The sequence below is a fragment of the Diceros bicornis genome, chromosome 24 (genome assembly GCF_020826845.1).
Source record: "Diceros bicornis minor isolate mBicDic1 chromosome 24, mDicBic1.mat.cur, whole genome shotgun sequence".
Classification (NCBI taxonomy): Eukaryota; Metazoa; Chordata; class Mammalia; order Perissodactyla; family Rhinocerotidae; genus Diceros; species Diceros bicornis.
The window spans coordinates 17,981,447-18,004,828 of record NC_080763.1 but is presented as its reverse complement, the minus strand read 5'-3'; the positions used below and the strand labels follow the sequence as shown (position 1 = coordinate 18,004,828).

Sequence of the window (23,382 nt, the reverse complement as noted above, 5' to 3'; positions counted from 1 at the left end):
TTGCAGCATTATTCACCATAGCCAAGAAGTGGAAGCAACCTAAGTGTCCCTCGACTGACGATTGGATTAAGAAAATGTGGTATATATATACAATGGAATACTACTCAGCCATAAAAAAAGACAAAATCGTCCCATTTGCAACAACATGGATGGGCCTGGAGCGTATTATGTTAAGTGAAATAAGCCAGAAAGAGAAAGACAAACACTGTATGATCTCACTCATATGTGGAATATAAACCAACACATGGACAGAGAAAACTGGACTGTGGTTACCCGGGAAGTGGGGGTGGGGGGTGGGCACAAGGGGTGAAGGGAGTCATATATGGGGTGATGGACAAACAAAAATGTACAACCCAAAATTTCACAATGTTAGAAACCATTAAAACATCAATAAAAAAAAAATGGCCTAAACAATAAGCAAGGATAAATTAGCTCACATAACAAGAAGTCATGGAATAGGGCAGAGCTCTGTTGGTCAGCTCAGTGACAACTCAGTGAGGACCAAGGCTCCTCTCCGTCTGTCTGTCAGTTACCCGAGGGACATGGCTCAGTCCTCAGGCCAGCTGCCCTCACAATCAAAAGCTGGCTACCTTGGTTCTAGATGTCATATCTAGACACAAAATGTCCAGTGGAGGTAAAGGGACTGCATCTCCCCTAGGACTCTTGAAAAGTGAGGAAACCTGTCCCAGAAGTCCCCCAGCCGACTTCTCACCTCATTGGCCAGCCTGGGTCACAAGCCCACCCTCCAAGCAATCTCCAGCTGAGAATTGTGATCTTCAGAATTGGAGAAGGGTTTTGATAGCATCTAATTCCACATCCTCCTTTTACAAACGAGAGGTCAGATGGTTAGCCTCTCTCTCAGGATTAACCACTGGCTCTGCAGGACCACCCACACTCACAGCCCAGGGCTTCCCATTGGCTGCCTCCTCTGTGAGAGGATACTTCTGCTCCAGAGGGCACTGGGCTGGGGAGTGTGCGGAAGGCCAAGGAATATGACGGTCAAGTGACTGTCTGCCTAGAAATGGTCGGAGGCAGCAAGAAAAGGCCTGGTTGCTTTGCAAAGTCTTTAGGATGAGGAGCTCCAACCCTGAGGCCCTGCGACATTGGACTAGCCAGACTTTTAGAAAGGAAGAGTTCTTGGAGGCTGTCAATTTCCAAGCAGCTGAGTCAATCCCTTAAGAACCCATAACAGAAAAGATCTGAGTGGAGATTCTTGGGGCCTAGAACATAGAGGAGCTCAACATATTTGCCGAAGGACGGAAGGAAGGGAGGCAGGAAGGGAGGGAGGGAGGAAACTCACTAAAAATAATTTACATATAATAATGTACATACTTACATTTTCATATAATGATTTACATATAACATGTCACTATTTACACATTTGCATATGCTAGAAAGAACTCTGGCCTTGAACTCAAATAGCTGAACCTCTACTTAGAAGCTGTGTGACCTTGGGTAAGTCCGTTAACCTCTGTGGGTTTCATTTTTCTGTAAAACAAGAAGAGGCATGTTGAGAGGACAAAAAAGAGAAATCAGTGTGTAAGTGCATGGTGTATAACAGAATCTTAATAAATGATGGTTGAAGCAGAGACTTTTGTTTCATATCTTAAAGAGGAGAACAACTGGGAGATTCAACACCAATAATGCAGAACCTCGGCAGTGTCACAAAGCCCTCCCCTTTGTCTGGGAGCCTCCACTCACTTTCCCACCGCAACCAGCTGGCCCAGCTCAGAGCATGCTGCCATCTGCTGGGAAGAAGGAAGAAGTAACACCAAAGCGTTCCTTAACCATCATGAGGAGCAGCCTGGAAAAAGGCAAGTGTAGGGACCCACCTTCCCCTCAGCTGTGGCTCTCTCATCCCTTATGACAGGCAGGGCCCTCACCATTGGCCAACAATTTGTCAGAAAACTTATAGTTCAATCAGTTTTTCTTTCTAAAAGTAAGTGATAGGATATTACTGTATTCAGCCTTAAAAATGAAGGAAATTCCGACACAGGCTGCAACATGGATGAACCTTGAGGACATTCTGCTCAGTGAAATAAGCCAGTCACATAAAAGACAAATACTATATGAATCCACTTATATGAGGTACCTAGAGTAGTCAAATTCCCAGAGACAGAAAGTAGAATGGTGGTTGCCAGGGGCTGGGGGAGGGGAAATGGGGAGTTAGTGTTTAATGGTTTTGCAGGATGAAAAGTTCTGCAGATTGGTTACACAACAGTGTGAATGTGCTTAACACTAATGAACTGTACACTTAAAAATGGTTAAAGGGGTAAATGTTATCTTGTGTATATTTTACCACAATGAAAAAAACAACAGTAAGAGATAGGGATAATAAGGACTTGGTAGGTCCTTGACTTCATGTAATAGAACCACCCTAAATATTTGTTGAATGAAGATGGAAAGAAGTGATGCTGACTGATGGTCTCAGACACCAGGGTGAACATGAGAATGGACATCTTTCCTTCCCCAGGAAAGCCTTGCAAGCACCATAATTAGTCACAATTACCTTTTCCTTTTGGTAATAAATCACTTATCAGTTCTCATCTCAAGACTAAAATGTTCCTCTTTTCATCCCATCTGACAATGGCATGGCACCAAGTTCAACCTGAGCCAGAACATTCTCCCTGGGAATTGTGTCTTCTTTTTTTCCCCCTCCCCAAAGCCCCAGTACATAGTTGTACATTCTAGTTGTAAGTGCTTCTAGTTCTTCTATGTGAGCCACTGCCACAGCATAGCAATCGACAGACGAGTGGTGTGGTTCCGCACCCGGGAACCGAACCCCGGGAGAACTGCGTCTTCTTGATCAGCACCGGCAGCCACAGCCATGTTTCTGTTGATTCCAGGGCTGCAAGTTCCCCAGTCATAGAACTTCAGAACTGCGAGGGCTCAGAGCAGCCTCGTGAGATTTAAGAGGTTCATCTCCTACCTAGTAAGAAATATATAAATATATAAAACATTTTAAATAGTGACTTTCCAAAAGCCACAGAGCTGGTAAGCAGCAAAGCAAAGGCCTGACATTTCCCCGTCGGTCCCCCACCCCCAACCCCGTGCAACAGCAGGCAGAGTGTGGGGCAAGTTCCTCCCCTCAGCTTCTTGTCAACCAGGGCACTGCTCTGCGGGAGGAATGGTTCTCTTTGTGCTTAGTGACCCTCCAGGCCCATCAGCCATAGTTTTTGCCGGGATAGCAGGGCGGTTTGAGTCTGTTCACAGCGGGACTCCCAGCCCCAAGGCAGGTGTCAGAGCCTCCAGGGGAAGCAACGCAGAGTGCAAAGACAGCATGAGCCCCAAGGGCACCATCAGCTGGCTCTGCAACTGCCTGGATAGCTCCTGGAACCCCGAGGTCCAGCCTTCTGCCTCGGAGCAGCCCTGACTCACCCCAACTTCCCTGCCTGACCACGGAGTCTCACCCAGGGGCAAAGCCAGAGGGACACAGAGCCAAACCATATTTAAACACGGGGTGATAGTTGCAGGTAGAATTCACCACAAGGGATTTTAGTTTATTAAGACCCCAACCCCCAGGATTCCTGGGCTTGGAGTGCTTCCTGAACTTCCCCTGAAGGTCTTTAACACAGCAGATTAGAGAGGGAAGCTTGTTTCTGGGTCAGAGCCGCTGGTAGCCGTGCGTAATAGCCCAGGTCTAGGGGAGGGAAGAGGAGATAGGCTGTGCAAGGGGCCAGGAGAACTGAACCTGGAGCATTTACACCACACTCATCTACACCCACTTGGAAGTCTGAATAACCTGTTTCTCCCAGTTGCTTTAGATGTCTGGGAGTGGATCTGTTTCCAAGCAGCAAGAACAACTACTGATCCTCTCCCAAAGCCTTGCAAAGGACACCTCTTTGCCCTTGCTCACCAGCAGTGGGCGAGACAAGTCAGCAGCTTCCCCCTGAGTCAAAGTCCCCGGTTTCTGACTTTGGGGAGCCCTGAGGGGGACCTTGCAGTGGCCTAGAGGTCTGAGCAGCTTCATCCTGGCTCATCGCAGAAGCACAAGGTTCGCCAGGGGCTGCTGGCCCTTCTCTGAGGGCTCCAGAGCGCTCCTTTGTCTGGTGGGCTTAATAACTACCTTCCAGTTAGGCCAAATCTGACACACTGGGGGCTGGCTCCCTGAAACTTGAGCGAGTTTCTGTTCCACCATCATCATTCATTGTGCACTCCAAATTTCACTTGGACGGCACCTGCTGCCCAGCATGTAGAGCTGGGTGGCATAGGATGGGTGGGGGGCAAGAACTACATCCCTCCAGAGACAAATACAGGCAGTAGATCCTTCCCAGGGGCTGGGAGCTCGCGAGTGGGCCAGAACCCAAGTGTTTTACAGATCTTGTGCTTCATCCATTAACATATCACTGGGGAAAAGCATTTCAACCAGCATGACCACGGAACTATCATCCAAACTGGGACACATATGACAGCAAAAGGGGAGCCATTAATAATGTTGCTGAGGACCAACACAAACCAGGAACGGTCGGGGCATGATGATAGATCATCCATCCTATGAGGAAACAAACAAACCGTATAGGAGGAGAATCCAGTCATTCCCATTTCTCACTCTCTCTTATACGATTAGGAAACAAAAGCATAAACCTCTCCTCATCAGAGCAGGAAAAATCGTCAATTTCCAGTGGAGATACTGACACTAAATGGCCATAAAACTAGGTTCCTGTGTCTCCCTGAGGCTATTCCCACTGGCGCAGTCGGCTCTGTCCCTTGGGTCAGTGCTCAAATCAGAAGAAAATCCAGCTGATAGTCCTTGTCATATGAGGACAGCCAGGACCTCAGGGCGGGAACACAGATTTTTCAGTTAATTATTAAGAAGCCACTCCCGCGAGGTGCAGCAATGGGGGTGCATCGTCCTGTGTAGAGAACCGCGTGGGCGTGTGGAGTACAGGCAGGTAATTCTGTAATTCCACATTTGGCCTGCAGAGGGCAACATCTCTCTAGCAATGACCACACCACAAGCCAGACTGTAGGAAACACATTTAATTGGCCAAGGAGTAAGGGTTTAAAAAAAAAAAAAAAAAAATCAGATCAATATATTTCCAGCAAGCAATTTCCACCCTTTCATATTTTCATATAGAGATGTTGCTCTTTTTCTATTTACAGTGCTGGGTACATAGTGAGTTTTTAACAAATACTTACAGATTGATTAACTGATTGAAGATAACCCCGCTTGCCTGAGGCATGGAAAGTACTAGGTGAAATAGGAGAAAAGGAATCAGGGATTGGTGAATGTGCATGGAAAAGCACCCTCCTTTCTGGTTAATAACTTGCCCAGGGAAAAAAAAAATGCATTTGAAAATTTCCAAAAGACCTTTCTCCATGAGCAAACCATTATTAATCTAATTCTTTAAAAACAAACAAAAAATAAAACAGTAATTGGTTTTATAAATCTTCCTCTTCACTGCAAAGTCCATCCTACATACATATTAAACGAGCTCCAGATTTATGCAGATTTCTACGTGAGCTTTTACATTTAGACTCATCCTTTTCAGATGCCTCCTCCCTGTCCCTTCCTAGACTCCGCAGAGACTGGCTGAAGCCGGCAAAGTTCACTGCCCCCCCCTCGAGAACGGATGGTGGAGATTAGTTTCACCAGGCAGCCGTTAGCCCAGAGCTGGGCAGATCTGCCTGGTGGCTAGCCCAGCGGTGGACATGCACTGCTTGAGTCAGCAACACTCTTCCCACAGACCAGGCTGCAGGCTCCCTGGGGCTTCTGTCCATCTCTGGGCTCCTCGCTCAGTTTTCCAAGCAGCAGAGAATCAGCACCTTTAATACCCCCAGTGTCCCTGAGCACCCCGATCCCAGGTAGACTCCTTTTCTGGGGAGACCTCAGGCAGCTTGGGAGGGAGAGCCTGGAGGGAGAAGAGCAGGGCCGACCGTCTGTCCACGGGTGAGGGACACACCCCCAGCCCTCAGCCCCCTGCAGGGTGGTGGTCTTCCACACAAGCTGCACATAGTGTTTCAGCTTCACCCGAGGACACAGAGCCACCAATGGCTACCGGCCTTGTCACGGTCCAGGCCCCCATCTTCCAGGTTCGTGATCATATTGCCTCCCTGGGTAAAGCTTCTGCAGGGAGAGGGGGCAGCAAGGCGATGGAAGCAGGGGCAGCTGAGAGGGAGATTTCTGTGATCCCATGGACCAGCAGGGCCCCTGTAGCCAGAGGGAGCTGCCTCCCTGCCCAACCAGGAGATCATGCAGGAGCCAGGGCCGCCTTCGTTCACTCCCTGACTTGCTACGCGTCCTCTGGGAGAGCCCTCAGCATCGCCGCTGGCCCCAGCTCCCAGCCAGGGCCCAGGACCCAGGGTCCTAGGTACTTATGCAGGAGAGATACAGTGGGGGTGGGGGCGTGGGGGGGTTGTCACACCACCCTCATAGGGTGCTGAGGCTGCAGGTGGGTGAGCTCACCTGAGGAGGGGAGAGAGTGGGTGGTCCCACAGCCAGGGCCCAACCTCAGGAAAGGTGGTACCATGGCAAGTGTGGTGTGCCATGAGTCCAGAAGCTGCTGTGCTAGGTCCCTTTCTTCCCTACCCATGATGCGGTCCAAGTGAGGGGCCTTGGCTGAGGGATGTCTATGGGTCTCTGAAGGGTTAGGAACCCCAGGGGAGGCAAGTGTTGAGGTGGGGAGGGGAGGCCTTCACACACGTGGATGGGCAAGGTGTCAGAGTCACAGAGAGGCACAGTGGGCTCTCCAACCAGAAAAAGTCCCCACCTACATCCAGGACCCTTCCTCGCCTCACTGTGACAACCAGGCAGCACCCAGCTTGGGCCTGCATGGGCCCAGTGTACACCCAAGGGTAGGGTCTGGGGTGGAGGTGAGGTGGGTGGTGCCCCTGTGCTTTCAGGGTGAGGCTGACCCCAAGGTGGAGCTCTGGCCCAGAAGAGAGTGGAGAGGAGCCAGGTAAGAGTCAGGCCTCCCCCTGCCGCCGCTTCCCCGCCCCCACTGAGGAAAGACTTGGGAGGCAGGGGAGGAGAGCCCATCACTTCCCGCCCCGGGGAAGCGCTGAGGCTGGTCCAGGCTGGGTCGCCATGATATGGTAGATGGATTCCCGGAAGCGCTGGTCTCGGCTGAGCCGCTTGGCCACCTCCTTCAGCTCCTCCATGTTGTTGGCTTCCAGCTGGGAGGTCATGAAGGACTGAGACGGCTTCACTGGGGAGACAGTGGCCCCACTGGCCCATGAACAGCCCTCCCTCCACTAAAGCTTGACCCTGTCCCCAACTCCAGCCCACCTCCCTCGCTCCCCATCCTCCCCATTGCTGAGCTTCTCCCAGCCCCTTCGCATCCACGGGCTCCCATAATCCTGGGAGAAGCCCAAGGCTGGTGGAGCCAGGTTCAAGGCCACACTGTGGGCCTCAGAGCTGCGCCAGCCCTTGCCACTCCCTACCCTGCCCTCTTCCTGCCTTGTCACCAATGGCCTGTGACCACCCCCACCCACCAGGGCACCCAGACAGCCACTCACTGTCATTCCAGGAGGTGCTGGACCGGCGCCGGTGGAAGCGGCAGCTCTTGATGCGGCGAGTGGCCGCCTTGTGGATGTACACGGAGTTCTTCATGATGACCGGCATCTTGGCCTCCAGCTCCGCGTTCCGGATGCACTCCTCAAAGAACCCTGCGGACAAAGTTCGACTGATCCTTCCCTCCCACCCCGCCCGCCCGCCCCTCCCAAGGACCCTGGTGGGGATGAGCGGGAAAGAGTTGACCCCTTCCCTTGGGACACGAGAGCCACCTGCTAAAGGGGGCAGAACTGCAGGCCTTCCCCCCACACCCCCACCTCAGATCCAATAGCCAAAAGGAAGCCGAGCCAAGGAGATGCCTGCAGGCAGGAGTCTGGAGAAGAAACTCCATCAGTATCTACGGATCAGCTAATGCACACCAGGTCCTGTGAACCAGGCACCGGAGGGCAAGGCTTACTTTTCAGATGGCTCACGTCAGCCCGCATCCTCTCCTCCTTCTCCTTGTTCCGCACCTTGGAGTTGAGCCCTTGTTCCAGGCTCCGCAAGGCCCCCTCTGCCTCCCGCAGACGCCTCTCCAGGTCCATGCGGACCTTCACCTCAGCCTGAGGGAGAGGGAGGGAGAGGGAAGTGGGTCCTGGGGAGCAGTTGCCATCTCCCCTGGAAGCCTTCCCCGATCACCTCCGGCTCAAGTGGGCTTTGTGGCCTCCGGACTTGGAGGGAAGTTACCACATCTCGCCTCGCGTCTTATGCCCTCGACCAGATGGCCTGGACTCGGCCCCTGCACCTGGCAGGTGTTGACATGATGCCCCCCCGAAGCGGCAGGCAGTGAGCTTCCCCTCGTGGAAGCTCCATCGCCTGCACCTGGCTGATCAGATTGGCAGAGAGAACTCAGGTAGCCGCCCGGTAAAGTGCAGGCGTGTGAGGGAAGTCTCCAGCTGCGGGGAGGTCCCTGAGTGCAAGCAGCCTCCAGGGGGCCGGGCCAGCACCTTGAGCTCCTGCTCGGCCTGCTGCTTCTGTGCCGTCAGCTCCTGCAGCGAGTTCTGCAGCGCCTGGGACTGGCTGGAGTAGAACTCCCGCTCCTCCTCCAGGGCCCGCGAGCGCTCCTCGTTCTCCTTCATCCTGCAAGGCGGGCGGAAGAGGCCCTCACTCAGTGCTCACTCGCCAAAGGGGGTTTCCAGTGGGAGGCAGCCCTTTGTAGAGACCTAGCTGGAAAATCCTGGACCAGGCTTCGTGAGTCCCGAACTTCATGGGTCCTGGCATCCAGGTGATGAGAGGGGCGGGGTGGCCAGTGAGGGGAGCCCCAGGCTCAGAGTCAGAAGACTGGAGTCCTGGGCCCAGGTCTTGCTAGTTGTGTGACCTCAAGGAAAGCCCTATAACCCCTCCAAAGCTCAGTTTCCTCCTCTGTAAAAAGGGGCTAAGAGGGCCTGCCCGCCTGCCACAAAGCATTGTTATACAGACCCAGTGACCATCTGTGTGGCTCACACCAATGCAAGGGAGAATTATCAAGTCAGCTTTGGTTAGAGAAGGTTCTCTTCCCATTTGCCTGGTGAGGAAACTGAGCCCCAGGCGAAAGGAAGTGAGTGACCTATGTGGTCAATGCCAACCAGAACCCAAGAGTCCAGCTCAAAGAAAGTCACCAAACCCCAAAGCCCATCATGGACACGAGTCCCAAGCTCCCTCACCGCTTCTCCGCCAGGAGCTTCTCCTCCAAGAGCTGCTGCATCTTCTCCTCGATCTGCCTTAGGTTGCTATGGAGACCCCCGCTGGGAGGGGGCTGCTCACTCTGACTGGCCAGTGTCTGCAGTTGGTTCTCATTCTCCTCCAGCATTTCCAGGGTTTTCTTCTTTTCTATGGAGAGTTCCTGGCATGAAGCGGGGAAAGAAGGGAGAGAAGGAAGAGAAAGAGCCTAATTTAGGTTCTCCACCATGGCTGCCCTCACATGCCTTTCAATTCCAGAAAGGGATGCCCTCCTCTCTCAGTTCTCTATGAGGGACACCTGAAAGGTCTTCATTCTTCCCTTGAGGTAAAAGGCCAACCAAGATCTCCTTCCTCACAACGAGGCAAGGTTACTCCTCCATCGAGGGAGTCAGGGAGGGCCCGATGCAGCTTCCAGTGGCGGTGGCACCTACTACAACCAGAGCCCGAGGCCAAGGGCATCATGACCTTCTGGGGTCCTTCCTCCTCCAGGAGCGAGTGAGGGAGTGTGTTAGGCTCATGTGAAAAACACCCAACAAGAACCAGCCCAAGAGCAGCTTTAGACATTGTTGGACTGGGATCTTGCACTACCCAGAAATTCTGGAGTTGAAACTATCCATGAGAACCACCTCCCATGATGTGAAGTGGAGAAAGATAAACAAATAAAGGCACTGGAAACAAAGCCCCAGTCAGTCAAGGGAGAATAGAGACCCCTACAGTCTGCAAGGCAGCTCATGAATTCAGTCAACATTACAGATCCGCCAGGACCTGCTGGGCTCGCTCTAGGTGCCGGGCTTGAAGAGACCTTAAGACACAGTCTAGTGAAGTCCACAGTGTCAAAACCACAACCTTGTGTGTTAAGTGCTCAACAGATGTAGAAAGTGCTGTGGGAGCCCAGAGCTCAGAGAAAATTCCTAGAAGAGTCAGGGAAGCTTGACTAAGGTGATGTTTGAGCTGAGTCTTAAAAGGATGAAAGTTCTCCAGGCAGAGAGGTGGAAGGACATTCTGTGTAGAAGGAATAGTGTGGGCGAAGGTGTGGAGGATGAAAGAGCTTGGCTTCCTCGGGGCACGTGAGCTCAGGGGTTTGGAGTAGGGGTGGGGTGTCTTTGTGTGGGGGCAGAGGGGCAGCAGAGGGAGAGTGGGCAGCAGGGGAGGAGAGGCTGGAGCCAGAATTTGCCCTTGCATGCCATGCTAAGGAGTTTGCACTTTGTCCTTGATGCACGCCACCTCCTCCTCCCCCTCAGAGTCTGTGGTATCAAATGGAGGCGACCCGGCATTGATTTCCCCTCACGCTCAATTTCAACCACGAGCAGCTAAGTGAATGAGCCACAAGAAGGAGGTGGTACGTGGCCCTGCCACCCCCTAATCAATCCTCCATCTGGTATAAAAATATAAGCTCTGAAGAAGGTGGGTTTCCTGAGGCCACAGTCACAGCAAGGGCAAACTTGAATTTGCCCTTCTGGGTCCTGCTTCAGGCCTCAGGTGTTGGCTGGAGTTCCCAACGGTCCACAGAGAAGAGACCCTTTAGATCAGAGCCCCTTGGTGCCCCAGTTCCCTTTAGACAACCTTCTGGGGAAACCCTGATGGAAAAACAGCATCACGTGGCCCAACCCCCCAGCCTGCCTCCCAGTCAACCAGCCCTCCACAGCCCCTCACCTCCAGCGTCTGCTGCAGGGACTCTGTGAGGCGCCTCAGCTCCTTTTTCTCTTGCTCCACACCCTTGAGACATCTCGCAGTCAGTTCCAGCTCCCTGCGGGGACAGAGGGCTGGCTATGGCAGTGCCCACCCCTCCCAGTCCCCTTTGTACACAGAATAGCTTCTGCGTCACCTCCCGATCCAGCTCAGAGTGGTCCTTGGAAGGCCAGGCCCTCTGCTTGGCTGGGTCCTGATGGCAGATGCAGGGGCCCGGGGCTGACAGAAGGAGATCCCGGCCAAGTGGGTTTGAAGTCACTTGCTCCAGGGACACGTGAATCTGTCAGTTGGGATAAATCCAGGGCCACTCCCCAGGCAGAGAGAAGCACTGAGAAACAAAGGGGTCCTGGCCTCACCCCCTGAGTTCCTGGACAGCCCTGCTAGACCCACACTCATGACACGGGACACGGCTGAGGCCCTTCTCTGGGGTGATAAACTCCCTGGTGCTTTCTCAACAAGCCTGGGCCATCTCAGGCCTTTACACTCGGTTTCCCCTCCTCCTGTTTGGAATGCCTTTCCCTTCTCTTGCCAATCCTCCAACTCTGACCCATCCTTCAAGGCCCAGCTCAAGCTGACCTCTGCTCAAGCCCACAGGGATCACGCATGTATCTTAACTCCTCTAACGCAGGGAGTCTGCACCACGCCTCCTAGCACCTGGTTATATATTACTGTGTTGACGTTCCCTGGGTGTGAATCTGGTTTTCCCAACCAGATCCTCAAGGAGATGACTTATCTTCTATTCCAGCATCTGGCACAGTTCTGGAAGTGAGCAGGAGCTTGGCTATTTACTTGGTAAGATCCTCTGAGTTCTCCTTCCCCCAAATACATGTCTAATGACTTCCTTTTATAAGATTGTTGCAAGAAAAATCTTTCTGGGCTATCACTGATGATCAATAGTGATGATGATGACAACGATGACGATGACAACCACCACCACCAACAGTACCCAGATCAGCAGTCCCCAAATTCCTGGATAGGCTGTATCAGAATGTCCTGGGGAGCTTTTGTAAAATATAGATTTCTGGGCTCTACTTTCAGCAGATTCTAATTCTGTTGGATGATTATAATGTGCAACTGGGTTTGCAAACCATATGTGGGACTAAAGATCTCAAGGGACATCATTAGCCAGAGTGTGAAGGGACTGTGCAGGAAAGACAGGGAATGTTGGGGGTCTTGCTCGGTCTTGCAAGGTCCGCTTGGTCCTGTCTGCCTGGGGAAGTAAGGTTTGACGGAGGCAGGAGGGGCTCGTTGTTTGGGGGAATGCCTGTCCACACCTGCCCATGCCTCGTGCTCCAGTGGGCAGAAGTGGCCCATTTGTGTGGGGTCTACAGCTTTTTCTGGGCACATCCCAAGGCCTGGAGCCAAACCATAGACCCAAACCCAGTCATCAAGCAGTGAGCATCTGCTAGGCAGAGGCCTCTCCAGACCTGACCAGGACCGTGGGTTCTATGTGCCCTAACCAGGTGCACTTTCCTCCCCTCCCGGGGCACCACCCCCACCTCTTGATCTGCTCCTGCTCCACTCTCAGCTCCTGCACCACCTCCTCGAACTGCTGCTTCTCGGCCTCCAGCACCTGGTTAAGGCGCTCGAGCTCCTGAGGAGAATCAGAGAGGAAGAGAAGAGTCACGCCAGCAAAGGGCCCTGAGGTCAGGAACTTCACTCTAACCCAGGGGACCCTCTGGGATTCAGTCTGGGGCACACACTGGACCAGACTTGGAATTAAGTCCTGAGGAGCCCTGGCCCCACTCAGTGACACACAGTCTCAACAAAACCGAAATCTGTGATGAGCTGGGCTCATTTAAAACACATTTAGCATGCTGCAGGCAGGGTGTAGAAATGATCCCATCATTTCCTGCGACTGGACATGATGATAATTCTGAATGTCTACTCCGCTGGGCAACTCCAGTCGCTCACATCCTAAGGCATGTTGGCTGGCCCTCAAGCCCTGGAGGAAAAAGCGGGGAGTATGTATTTCCATTAAAGATCCCTGGAGTGACATCTGTTAGAACTGGCAAAGAAAAGCCATTTCTAATCCAAAAGTCAGAGAATAAGGACTCTATTTTCTCAAGGCATGTGGGAAGCAAAGTAGCACAGTACAAAGAAGCTGCAGCTTCTCCTATACTCAGCCCCAAGGGAATAGGAGATCCAGAAAACTCGGGACAGGCTGGCCCAGGGGGCCCAACCAGTCCCTTCAGGAACGCCGGCAGGCACAGTGTTTCCCAGCGAGTATGTGGCCTCCGGGGATCCGTTTTCCTGGGCTTCAGTGGCTGGTGGTGTTGGGGGCACTCTTCAAGTGAAGCTTAGCTAGAAGCATTTTTGTGACAACTGCTTTGTTCTTCCACATTTTATACTGGGGGAGGATATTATTTCTAGATCCACTTTCTTTCTCATCTTCTAGCTCCAAATTACACTCTCATTTTTCACCCAGGGGCTTTGTTCTCAAGGATAACAGAAACCCTGCCAGCGAGTGGGGCTGCCTGTAGGGAGAAGGTGCCATTGGCTTTGAGGAGATACAGAGAAGGGATGAAAGGGAAGAGTCTGAAGGAAATGGGAGAGTCTGGTTCTAAACACCTTGCTCTCCATCCCTAAACTTCTTACCCAAAAAGTTGCTCTTTCTTTCCTTCTAATCATTATCGGCACTTGTGGGGTGGCTCGTTAATGGTCAGCACTAGGGCTGCTCGCTGGCATTCTGACGCACCTCCTGGCACACTGCATGGCCACAGTGTACCTGCAAAAGTTGGGTGGGCCCATGGGACTTGGTAAGGCCAATGGATTGTGAGCAGAAATGTGTCACTTCCAGGCAGACACCTTTAAGAGACAGGGCATGACATGCTATGTTCCCTTTCCCCTGCCGTGGCAGCCAGTGTTGTTGCAAACAGTGGAGGCTCCATTAGCCTGGATCCCTGAGAAAGGAGACGTGGAGCAGAGCCCCTAGCTGACCCATGCAGCTGAGTGACAGACAGATCTTTGCTGTTCAAAGCCATGAATATTTTGGGGTTGTGTGTTATTGTGGTAGATACAGCCATATATAGACATAATATAAATATAATTAAAATTTGATTCTTGTAGACCTCCCCCTTCTTAATGAAAGAATAGTTCAGAGCTTCAAAAAGTTTGAAAACCTCTACTTTAATACATTCTCACATGGTATCGCTAATGATGATAAACCTCTCTGTAGCCTCAGATTCCAAAAACCTAACTTATTTCCTCTCTCTGGTGGCCTCTGCCTGCTGTGGCAGGGCTTTTCATGGGACTGGGGAAGTTATGGGCTGCAAGCATCCCTGGGCTTAGACTTGAAAAATCACAAGGGCACCTGACTCTTACAGGCACCTGGCTTCTGCTGCTCCGGAACAGATCACGCAGGACCCAGCTGAGGACACCATCCCACAACCTTGGCTTCTCCTCCCTGGAGAGAGCCCCTTTCTCCAACACTCCAGCTTGTGAATATTTCCTTTTACTTACTATTCCACTGGGATATCTTTTTGTAATTGAAATGGGAGAAAGTAAATGATTAAACCCATGGAAATGTCCATACACTGCTGATGGGAATGTAAATAGGTACAAATTTTCCGGAAAGCAATTTGGCAATATGCATCAGGAGTCTTAAAAGTTCTCACCCTTTGAGTCAGTAATTTCATCTATAGGAATCTATCCTACAGAAATAATTGGAAAAGTAGCCCAAGATTTATGTACAAGGATGTTCACTGTGGCATAATTTATGATAATGAAAACAGCCTAGATGTCCAAAAATAGAAGATCAGTTAAATGAAACATCACATATGATGAATCAGTACACGGTCATTAAAACTGATGTTTTCAAAGTGCATTGAATAACATGGAAAATTGCTGAAGGTACAATGTTAATGATGGTCTAATAAAAAAGCAGACCATAAAACTGGTATCTGATATAATCCTGTTAGGTTTAAAACATATGTAAGAATAATAGACTTTTTAAAAAGACTGAAAAGAAAAACAATGAAAAGTTGACAATAGTTGTCTGTCAACTGTGGAATTAAGGACAAAGTTTGTTTTCTAGGTTTTCTACAAAGAGCGTGATTTCTTCTATTAGTAAAAAGGTTATATATTAGAGGAAAAAGAAAGAGAATCTCCTGCCTGGTTGCTCACTTCTTTTCCTCCTTTCATTTCCCCTGTATGACTCTTATATAAAGCTGATGTCCAGCTGCAGCCAGTACGGATTAGAGTGGAACCCACAACTTCTAAACCTGGAACAGCCAGAACCTTCTGTTCCTGCAGCCCAGGATGGTACGACTGTTTGTAGAAAGCCTGCCACAGACTGCGGTCAGCCAAGACCTGCTGCAGCTAAGCCTTCCTCCGCCATATGGTGCTTGTTCTTCTGACTCTTGGACCTGACTTAAGTTGCACGAGTATAAGGTTGGAAAGAAGTCACTAGAAGGCAAATTCCAGCTCAATGAAAGGAAGAGCTTTCAAATAATGGAGCAATAAGGCAAAGGACACCTCCAGAGGGAGTGAGTTGCCCATCACAAAATCAGGATCAACATCCATCAGGGAGGTCGGCAAAGAGCCTCACCTTGAAGTGGGAGCTTCTTTCCAACTCCAAGAGTCTGTGTTCTGAGCGGGAGCACCCCAGGCGGCAGGCGCCCTGCCTGACTGGCCCTGGGCAGTTCTGATTTCCCATATGCCTGGCCACATGCAAGGCTAAGCTGTCACAATTCAGCCAGAAAAGGAAAGGTAGGTAGACTGCACTCCTCCAGAGGATGAGAGAGCTGAGGCCACAGGAGCCAGGCACATCTGAGGTACCTGCACCCAAGGAAAGACAGGGTCTGCTGGCCTCGGGCAGATGAGCCCAGGATGGCTGCCCTGCACTCTGCTCGTGCCCCTAGAGTCCCAGGCCCTTTCTGCCACATGGAAGATGTCAGGGATGCACCATCACAGCGCGCACATCTGCATGGGCCTGGCCCCTCCACAAAGCACTCCCCTGCATCCTATTTCACTGAGCCTCTTAGAGACCAGAGAATCTTCATCTTATGGCTGGGCCATTGTACCAAACGCCTTTGCAAGTGGCCCAAGGCCCGCCCAGACAATATCTCTGTGACCTGGAGTGGAGACAGGAAAGCTGCAGGGGACACGCAGACCTACGATGTGGATAAGCAAGTTAAGGAAGGAGAAAGCTTGACAGAATGACTCAGTGAGCTCTATTCCTGATCTAGAGCAAGCAGCTGACCTGGGAGTGTGAATCCAGGCACCGTCCTCTCCTCCCTGCCTGCCCAGAGCAGCCTTCACCATGGGTACCAGCTGGGCCCGAGTGAGTCTCTCTCATATCTTGTACCAAAAAACCGGGGAGTTCACAGCTGACAGGTCTCCCTCCTTCAACATGCTACAGCTTTAAGCGAGGTCTCCTCTGTCCTCATTTCCTGGCTAAAGACCTAGATAGAGTGTCTAAATTTTCCTCCGGCTGACTGCTGCCCCAGATTTAGCCTCTCTGATGGATAAGTCTGCCTCTCTCCCTGCCCGTGGCTGTGTCTGTCACTCCATGCCATCCCTTGGCTTCCTGAATTATCTGTCTTTAAGTTGCTGACGACCCACCAGAAGTATCACTTCTCAAAATGTACAACACTGTATGAAGAAAATGCCAAAGCTTTAATGCGGGACCTAGACTGAAAGCCTGGAGACACAGAGGCCCATACGCTGCCGGGTGGAAGAAGGCTCGGAGCTGTCACGCTGCGAATCCTCGAATCCACGCAATCCTCACACAAATCCTCGATAGGTTTAGGGTTCTGTTTTTTGTTTGTTTTGGTTTGGGTTTGTTGTTGTTGTTAATTGACAAAATGATTCAGAAGTCCAGCTGGAAGAATAGACGGGCAAGAATATCTGATAATATTTGGAAGAAGAAAAATGAGGGTGGATTGTCCTACTGGATTCACATCAAGATCTGATGTAAAATTACAAAAATCAACAATGTTCGATTATTGAGTCCTTGCACAGACATTTACCAGCACTCCTCCTGGGCCAGGGGCTGTGCCAGGCCCTGGGAATGGGTGGGGTACTACGGGCCATGATGCTTCTCGACTGTACAGCCTGTTTCAGAGCCCAGTGAGGGGTGGATGGGAAGGGTGAGGAGGCAGCAAGAGTCAAGTTGGAGAAGCAGCACTGAGCCAAGGCTGATGGGCCCACCCTATGCCTTGCCTGGGAGAGGACGAGGAAAAGCAACTGGACAAGAGAAATGGCCCCCCTCTGAGAGCTCCTCCGGGCCACTCTGCAGCTTCGGGCCTCAGGCAGTTCATATGCAGGATGGGCCCATAATTGATAACATGATGGTAATACTAACAAACACAGATATTCATTAATCACGTATTGTATGCCAAACACTCTATATATAAAATCTCATTTAATTCTCACAATATCCCCAAGAAGATGGGTTCTATTATTATCCCCATTGTTCATGTGAGAATATTGATGTTCAGAGAGGTTAGGTAACTTGCCCAAGGTCACACAGCTAGAAGTGGTGATGGTCCAATATGAACAGGCAGCCTGGCTCCAGAGTCCACACCACTAACCACTACCCTACCTTGCCCTTCAGGGGAGGTAATGACTCCTCAGAACTGGCAAGGCCCAGTGCTGCATGGAGATTCCAAGTGAAATGGACTGCAGCAGCTCCCCACCCTCAAATGAAGCAAGGGTCTCTCTGACCCCACAGGCTGCCTCAGGCAAATGCTCGGCCCCCTTGGGACTTGTATTATGGACATCTAGAGAATGAAGGAAACTCTGAGATCATCCAATCCCATCACCTTTATGGGGCCAGAAGCACCTCTGTGGGTAACAAAGGCCATCACAGCCTCCCGTGAATGTCACCAGGGGCAAGCAGCTCATGACCTACGGACACAGCTTATAAAATTTTTTTGTGTGTGTGTGAGGAGATCAGCCCTGTGCTAACATCTGCCAATTCTCCTCTTTTTTTTTTTTTTGCTGAGGAAGACTGGCCCTGGGCTAACATCTGTGCCCATCTTCCTCCACTTTATATGGGACGCCGCCACAGCATGGCTTGCCAAGCAGTGCGTTGGTGTGCACCCGGGATGTGAACCGAGGAACCCCGGGCCGCCGCAGCGGAGCGCATGCACTTAACCACTTGCGCCACTGGGCCGGCCCCCAGCGTATAAAATTTTTGATGGCTCTTTCTCCAGAAGGTGGTCACCTACCCTTCTTACCTTCGTCCCTGGGGATTGGGGAGGAGAACTACACTTCTTGCCAAGAAGCTACAGCAAGTCCCAAGCACTGCCATCTCATTGGCCTCCCTGCTCGGCCTGTCTGCTTTTCCAGCAAGTTCTCTAGGTGCCCAGCTTTCCAACATCATTCCCTAATTCCCTAATTCCAGAAACACAAGCGAGTCCATCTGGGCACTGAGGGGCCCACAGCGCGGGAGGTGGGGCAGGGTGCAGCGATTCTGAGCGGCCCCGGTGGCACCTACCTCTCTCTGCTCCCTCTGAAGGCAGAGTTCTTCGGTCTCTTCCATCAGTTTGTCTGCCAAAGCGAGCACACACACTCTCACAAGAAGCTCCCTCCAGATCCGGTCCTGAGGGGCCAGTGCCGTGGTAACGCTGTCACCCTCAGCATCTCCTAAGAGGTCAGCACTGCCCCGCCCAGGCCAGCCAGAGGGAGGGGCCGGCTTCTGAGGATGGCAGGAGCCACCCTCCTTTCCCAGCCCTGTCCCTGCTTTGCGCATTCACAAGGCAAAGACGGCCTCGTTCTTGGAAGCTCAAGTGTGTCTCTGCACCCCAGGGGTGCTGTTAACCTCTGTGCTAGTCTGGCTACATGGGGAGGGTAGATGTCTGGAGCAGGCAGAGGGGAACCAGGGCTGGGGCCCCAAGAGTCTAAGGAGGCGGCAGGGGAGAGGGTCCTGGGCAAAAGACCAAACCCCCAGACTCACTTTCTTTCCCAAACAGCCTGTTTACCAGCCAGTCACGGGCACAGGGGCCTGGGACCTTGTGGTCAGGGTTAAAGTGGGCGGGGGGGCGGGTTGTGGGGGAAAGTCCAGGATCTGGGGCCCAGGGCAGGACAATAAGATCAACACGATTTATGGAGCCCTTACTGCACGCCTGACACCAGCGCATAGAGGCATTGTCTCATTTACCCCAATTCCCCATCACCTCTGAAAGCTAAGGACTAGTTTTGTCTCCATTTTAAGGATGAGGAAATTGAGGCTTAGAGAGCCTGTACTGCCTAAAGACACACACAGTCGACAGGTAGGCGACCAAGCTGGGTCCGGAGCCCAGGCTCCTAACCACTAGGCTTTCCCACCTTGTGTCATGCTGGCCCAAAGGACATTTATTACGCCATAAAGCCCTCCAGGGTCCAAGCTGGTGTCTGGCTCTCACAGCCTGCTGAGCCCCTCCAAGACACCCCTTCAGTCCTCCAAGAAGCCCCTGGCCCTGAGGGGCTGCCATCAGGGAATCTCAGCCCCCAGCCCACGCCTCCAGCCAACCTAAGTACTCCTGCTTCTCCTTGGCCAACTGCAGCCCCTGGGCCTCCAGGCTTTTGATCATGGCTTCTCCCAGCTGGGCGTTCTTCCAAGTCCTGGGGAGGGAGGGCAGATGGGACAGAGGAGAGAAGAGGACGACACATAAAATCGTTAAAACAGAAGGGCAGAGGAGAAAGAAAGTGCATGTTTTGTACTCGCCCATCCTTTTTCCTCCGGAATCCCAGCTTGCATTCGCTCTGGCACCCATGGCTCTGGGCACGCCACCAGCATCGATCAGTTACAGTCCCTGGAGGCCGGCCAAGGCTGCAAAGTGGGCCACCAAAGTGGGCTGGGCCAACGGCGCTTTTGGAGCAGGGAAGAGATTGCAGCCTGGGCTGCTTTCTACACCACTGCATGCCCACCACCTGGAGCAAGGCCTGGCACGGACATGCACTCAGTGTTATTTGTCGAACTAAAAGCGTGACCCAGCTTGAATAGGCAGGTGCTGGGACAGGGGTTTACGTGCAGATAGACTGTGTTGGGCTGGAGGTTTCTGTGATCTGGACTCTGATTTACGAAGTACTACTCTGGTCTGTGCTAGGATTAATTAAGGGCCTGGGGAGGTGAGATGGGTGTCATCAGGCAGCCAAATCCTACTAGTGATGCTGGATTCTATCCCAAGAGTTGGAGACAAATGGTGTCGACGTCTGCCACCTGTGACTCTAGGCGAGCAAAGCTCGCTTAGGAGACCCTCACAGATGCTCTAAACCTGGCCTATCTCCTCTCGCCCCTCGTCCATAGCCCTGTCCTCAAGGAGACCCAGACATTTTCCTTCCCACTCTGCCTGTTCCTGGGGTCCTCAGTGCCCACCGGGATCCCAGCAGAGGCAGGGAGACCAGGGTCGGCCCAGCCCATACCCTTCTCCCCTTCTGGACCCTCAGGCTGCCCCCTCCTGCCTGTGGTCACTTACACCTTCCCAGACTCCTGCAGCATCTCCAGCCACTGGGTCTGCTCAAACTCTGACTCGGCAGCCAGCAAGATGTTTCCCTGCCAGGAAGAGGAACCATGGGTGTACCTGAGAAGAGGCTACTTCGAAGATGATGGAGGCTGCCCCCAGGCCTCAGTAGGCCCAGCTCTGCTCTCCCATCCCACATCCCTATGGCACTGACACCTTTCCCAGGCCAGGCCACTGGAGGGGTTTCCCCCAGGGACCTGGGGGTCCCAGAGAAGCTGGTCTGCCCCAGCTGAGCCCAGGCTGAGGGGAGAGCCTTACTCACGTGGAAGTCCTGGTGGGAAATTTTCATGGCATAGGGCATGCTGGGCTCTTCCTTGGCCTCCACCAGGCAGCCCCCCAGAGGGATGACACCCTGAGAAAGAATTCGAACAGGCAGCCCCCACCCCACCCAGCCCCAGTCACTGAAGGCCTCTGGGAGCCCTCAGCCAAAGCCAGGTCCTTCCAAGGGCCCCAGGCCAGAAGCCAGACCAGAATTGACTCCCAGAGGGGAGAGGTAGGGCCAGGGCAGGATCTGTGGCCCAGGAGGGTGGGGGGCCCAGCCCAGGAGGGGCAGGGGGTCTTGTGCCCCAAGAAGGATTTGTTCTCCAGATTCCCTGCTAGACCAGAGCAAGAAGAGATGGTCCCCTACCCTCACAGGATACCATCCCCGTCGTCCCCTCTAGGCCCTCCCCCACTGTGGCCCTGGGAGAGGCTGCCTCACCTTAGGATGTATATTGAAGTATTTATTGGTTTCAAAACTCTTTTTTTCGCTCTCAGAGTAGTAAAGAAGAAAGCTCTCTTTGATGATGAAAAACCTACAGGAGGTGGGGGAAGGAGGGCAATCAGGAGAGAAGGGTGAGCTTTCTTGGGACAACAAGAGCACCCTTGGGGGCCCTGCACTCACCTGGGGAGCCAATGGGGACGCCAGCTCAGACTCATCCTCACCAACTCACCTGCCACATCTGGGAAAGGCCTCAGTTGGCCAGCTGCCCACCACCAGGCTGCCCAACCCTCGCACAAGTGGCCAGCTGAAGTGGAAGGCCCACAAGTGGCTTCCAGGTCTGGCTGCCTCCAGCCCCCCAAACCACCACCCTTGGCACAGGAGGGCATCTGTGGTCCTTCCTCACAGGGATCTTCAACCCCTGGAGCCATTATCTCCAGTCCCTTAGAGTCTACCCCAGGAGGGGTGGAAGTGGAGAAAGAAGACACCAGATTCCAAGATGGGTCTTTTGACAAGTAATCATGAAGGTTAGTAACTGAATGAAATTTGGGTACCAGGCTGGCAAGGCCAGCCCTGCAGTCTGCATGTGACGCCTGCATTCCCTTTGGTCTCAGGCTGCTCCACAGCCTCCTTCGGGGACTCAGGTCTAACAGGGTTTCCGGGACCTTGGTACATCCTGTTGGGGAGATGACAGCCTTGACGCCAACATGTGGAACACTTGGACGCACCCTGGGGACCCTCATAGGACTAACGATTGGAGCTGACTAGGCTAAGACACCGGGTGTCCGCTGGGAGAAGATCCAATTGGGCCTCAAAGCCCCCGGGCTCAGGGACACCCAGAGTGGCTGGCTCCCTCCTCCCAGGCCCCCGGCTAACGCCGCTGTTGTAGTGATGGGACTGAGGAAACAGTGGTGTGCTGGAGCTGACTCAGACGGGCTCACAAGAGCAACGGAGTGACTCTCCCCTGCTCTGCGTTCAGTGACCTGCGTTGGTAGCTAGATCAGTCATAGTGGGAGTACTTACACCATGAAAAGCATCAAATACTACAAAACAGTGCTCCCCTCCACACCAAGAGAGCCAGTTGTTAAACATTTACCAGCACACCACTGGCTGGACGCGCCCTCTTGTGAGGGGCTTGAAAAGTTGCTGCTGGGCACCACGACGTCAGTGAATCTCTGAAGGTTCCACCAGCCACATGACCTTTCCTGAGGCCACAGCTGCTGTGGGGAGGGTCCATAGCTGCCACCTCTCCCCCAGGAAAGTGAAGCTCAGCTTTGTGTTCGGTGTGAGCCTCACGCCAACCCATGCTCTTTATCCGCACCGACCCTCTCGGCCCAGCCGGATACCGAATGGAACTGTGGACCTCAGAGGCGACCTCCTACTAAGGCCAACTCTTCCCGCAGGCCTTCCTGCCCCCCGTGGAGAAAGAGCATGCGAATACCACCTTCTGCAGAACTGTGGGCACCTCTGGGCCTCCGGCGCTGAGCTCTGTCCACCTCCTCGGCTTTCCCGCCACTTGTCCCCTCCAGCCTCCCTCTCCAGGTGAACACCGTGCTCACTGCCTCCCCCTCACCACGTTTGCATGATCCTGCAAAGGAGACCGTGCAGTTCTCCCCGGAACGCCCTCCTCTCACTCCTCATCTGGCTGGACCCTTCTCCCGCTTGGTGACCAGCCCAGTGCACACCGCCCTCTGAGCCCCTCCTGCATTGTTGACTGAGCCATGCACTCGCCACCTAGTGCCACTGCCACACCCCATCTTCTCATCTTGTCCCAAGGGGATGCTCGGCTCCTGGAGGACGGGGCCATGCCCTCTCATCTTGTGGGCCGAGGGAGATGCCCCCTGCCTGTTTCAAGGGACCTTCACAGAGTAGCTAAGAGCACAGGCTTTGGCATCAGACAGGCCCACCATGTCTCAGCTCGGGGGCCTTGGGTAAGTAGGCTCACCTTTCTGAACCTCGGTCTATTTGTCTGTAGAATGGGGGTGCTAACACCGACCTCTACGGGTCACTGTGAGGCTCAAATGGGACTGTGCTTATCCCTCCACCAATTCGCAGAGCACCCAGGACAGGACTGAGTGGCACAGTCCCATGGTCTGAGTACCCATCACCCCCAGGAAGTGAGACAGGCTTCCCCCAGGGCTTCCTCCTCCCCTTCCAATGGCTTCTGAGACACTGCTGTGGACTGAATGTGTCCCCCAAATTCATGTGTTGAAGCCTTAACCCCCGATGTGACTGTCTGGAAATAGGATCTTTAGGAGGTAATTAAAGTTAAATGAGGTCCAGAGAATGGGGCCCTAATCCGATAGGACTATGGCCCTGTAGGAAGAGGAAGCTTTCTCTCTTTCCCTCTGCCACGTGAGGACACAGGGAGGAGGCAGCCGTCTGCAAACCAG

The 23,382-nt window shown here is 52.8% G+C and overlaps 1 protein-coding gene across 1 annotated transcript in view; it reads right to left on the bottom strand.

Annotated features, from left to right (window-relative positions):
- Positions 1-4,960: 4,960 nt before the first annotated feature.
- The window catches only part of PLEKHD1 (pleckstrin homology and coiled-coil domain containing D1), a 28,381-nt gene continuing 9,959 nt past the window's right edge, over positions 4,961-23,382 (bottom strand). The window contains exons 2-13 of the mRNA XM_058567206.1: positions 20,990-21,083; positions 20,552-20,641; positions 20,245-20,321; positions 19,299-19,390; positions 18,285-18,337; positions 12,340-12,434; positions 10,805-10,898; positions 9,136-9,314; positions 8,440-8,572; positions 7,911-8,055; positions 7,459-7,608; positions 4,961-7,148 (exon numbers count right to left, since the gene is read on the bottom strand). Of these exons, the coding sequence (XP_058423189.1) occupies positions 6,979-7,148; positions 7,459-7,608; positions 7,911-8,055; positions 8,440-8,572; positions 9,136-9,314; positions 10,805-10,898; positions 12,340-12,434; positions 18,285-18,337; positions 19,299-19,390; positions 20,245-20,321; positions 20,552-20,641; positions 20,990-21,083 (1,372 nt within the window). The 3' untranslated portion in view covers positions 4,961-6,978. The remainder of the gene's footprint in view (positions 7,149-7,458; positions 7,609-7,910; positions 8,056-8,439; positions 8,573-9,135; positions 9,315-10,804; positions 10,899-12,339; positions 12,435-18,284; positions 18,338-19,298; positions 19,391-20,244; positions 20,322-20,551; positions 20,642-20,989; positions 21,084-23,382) is intronic.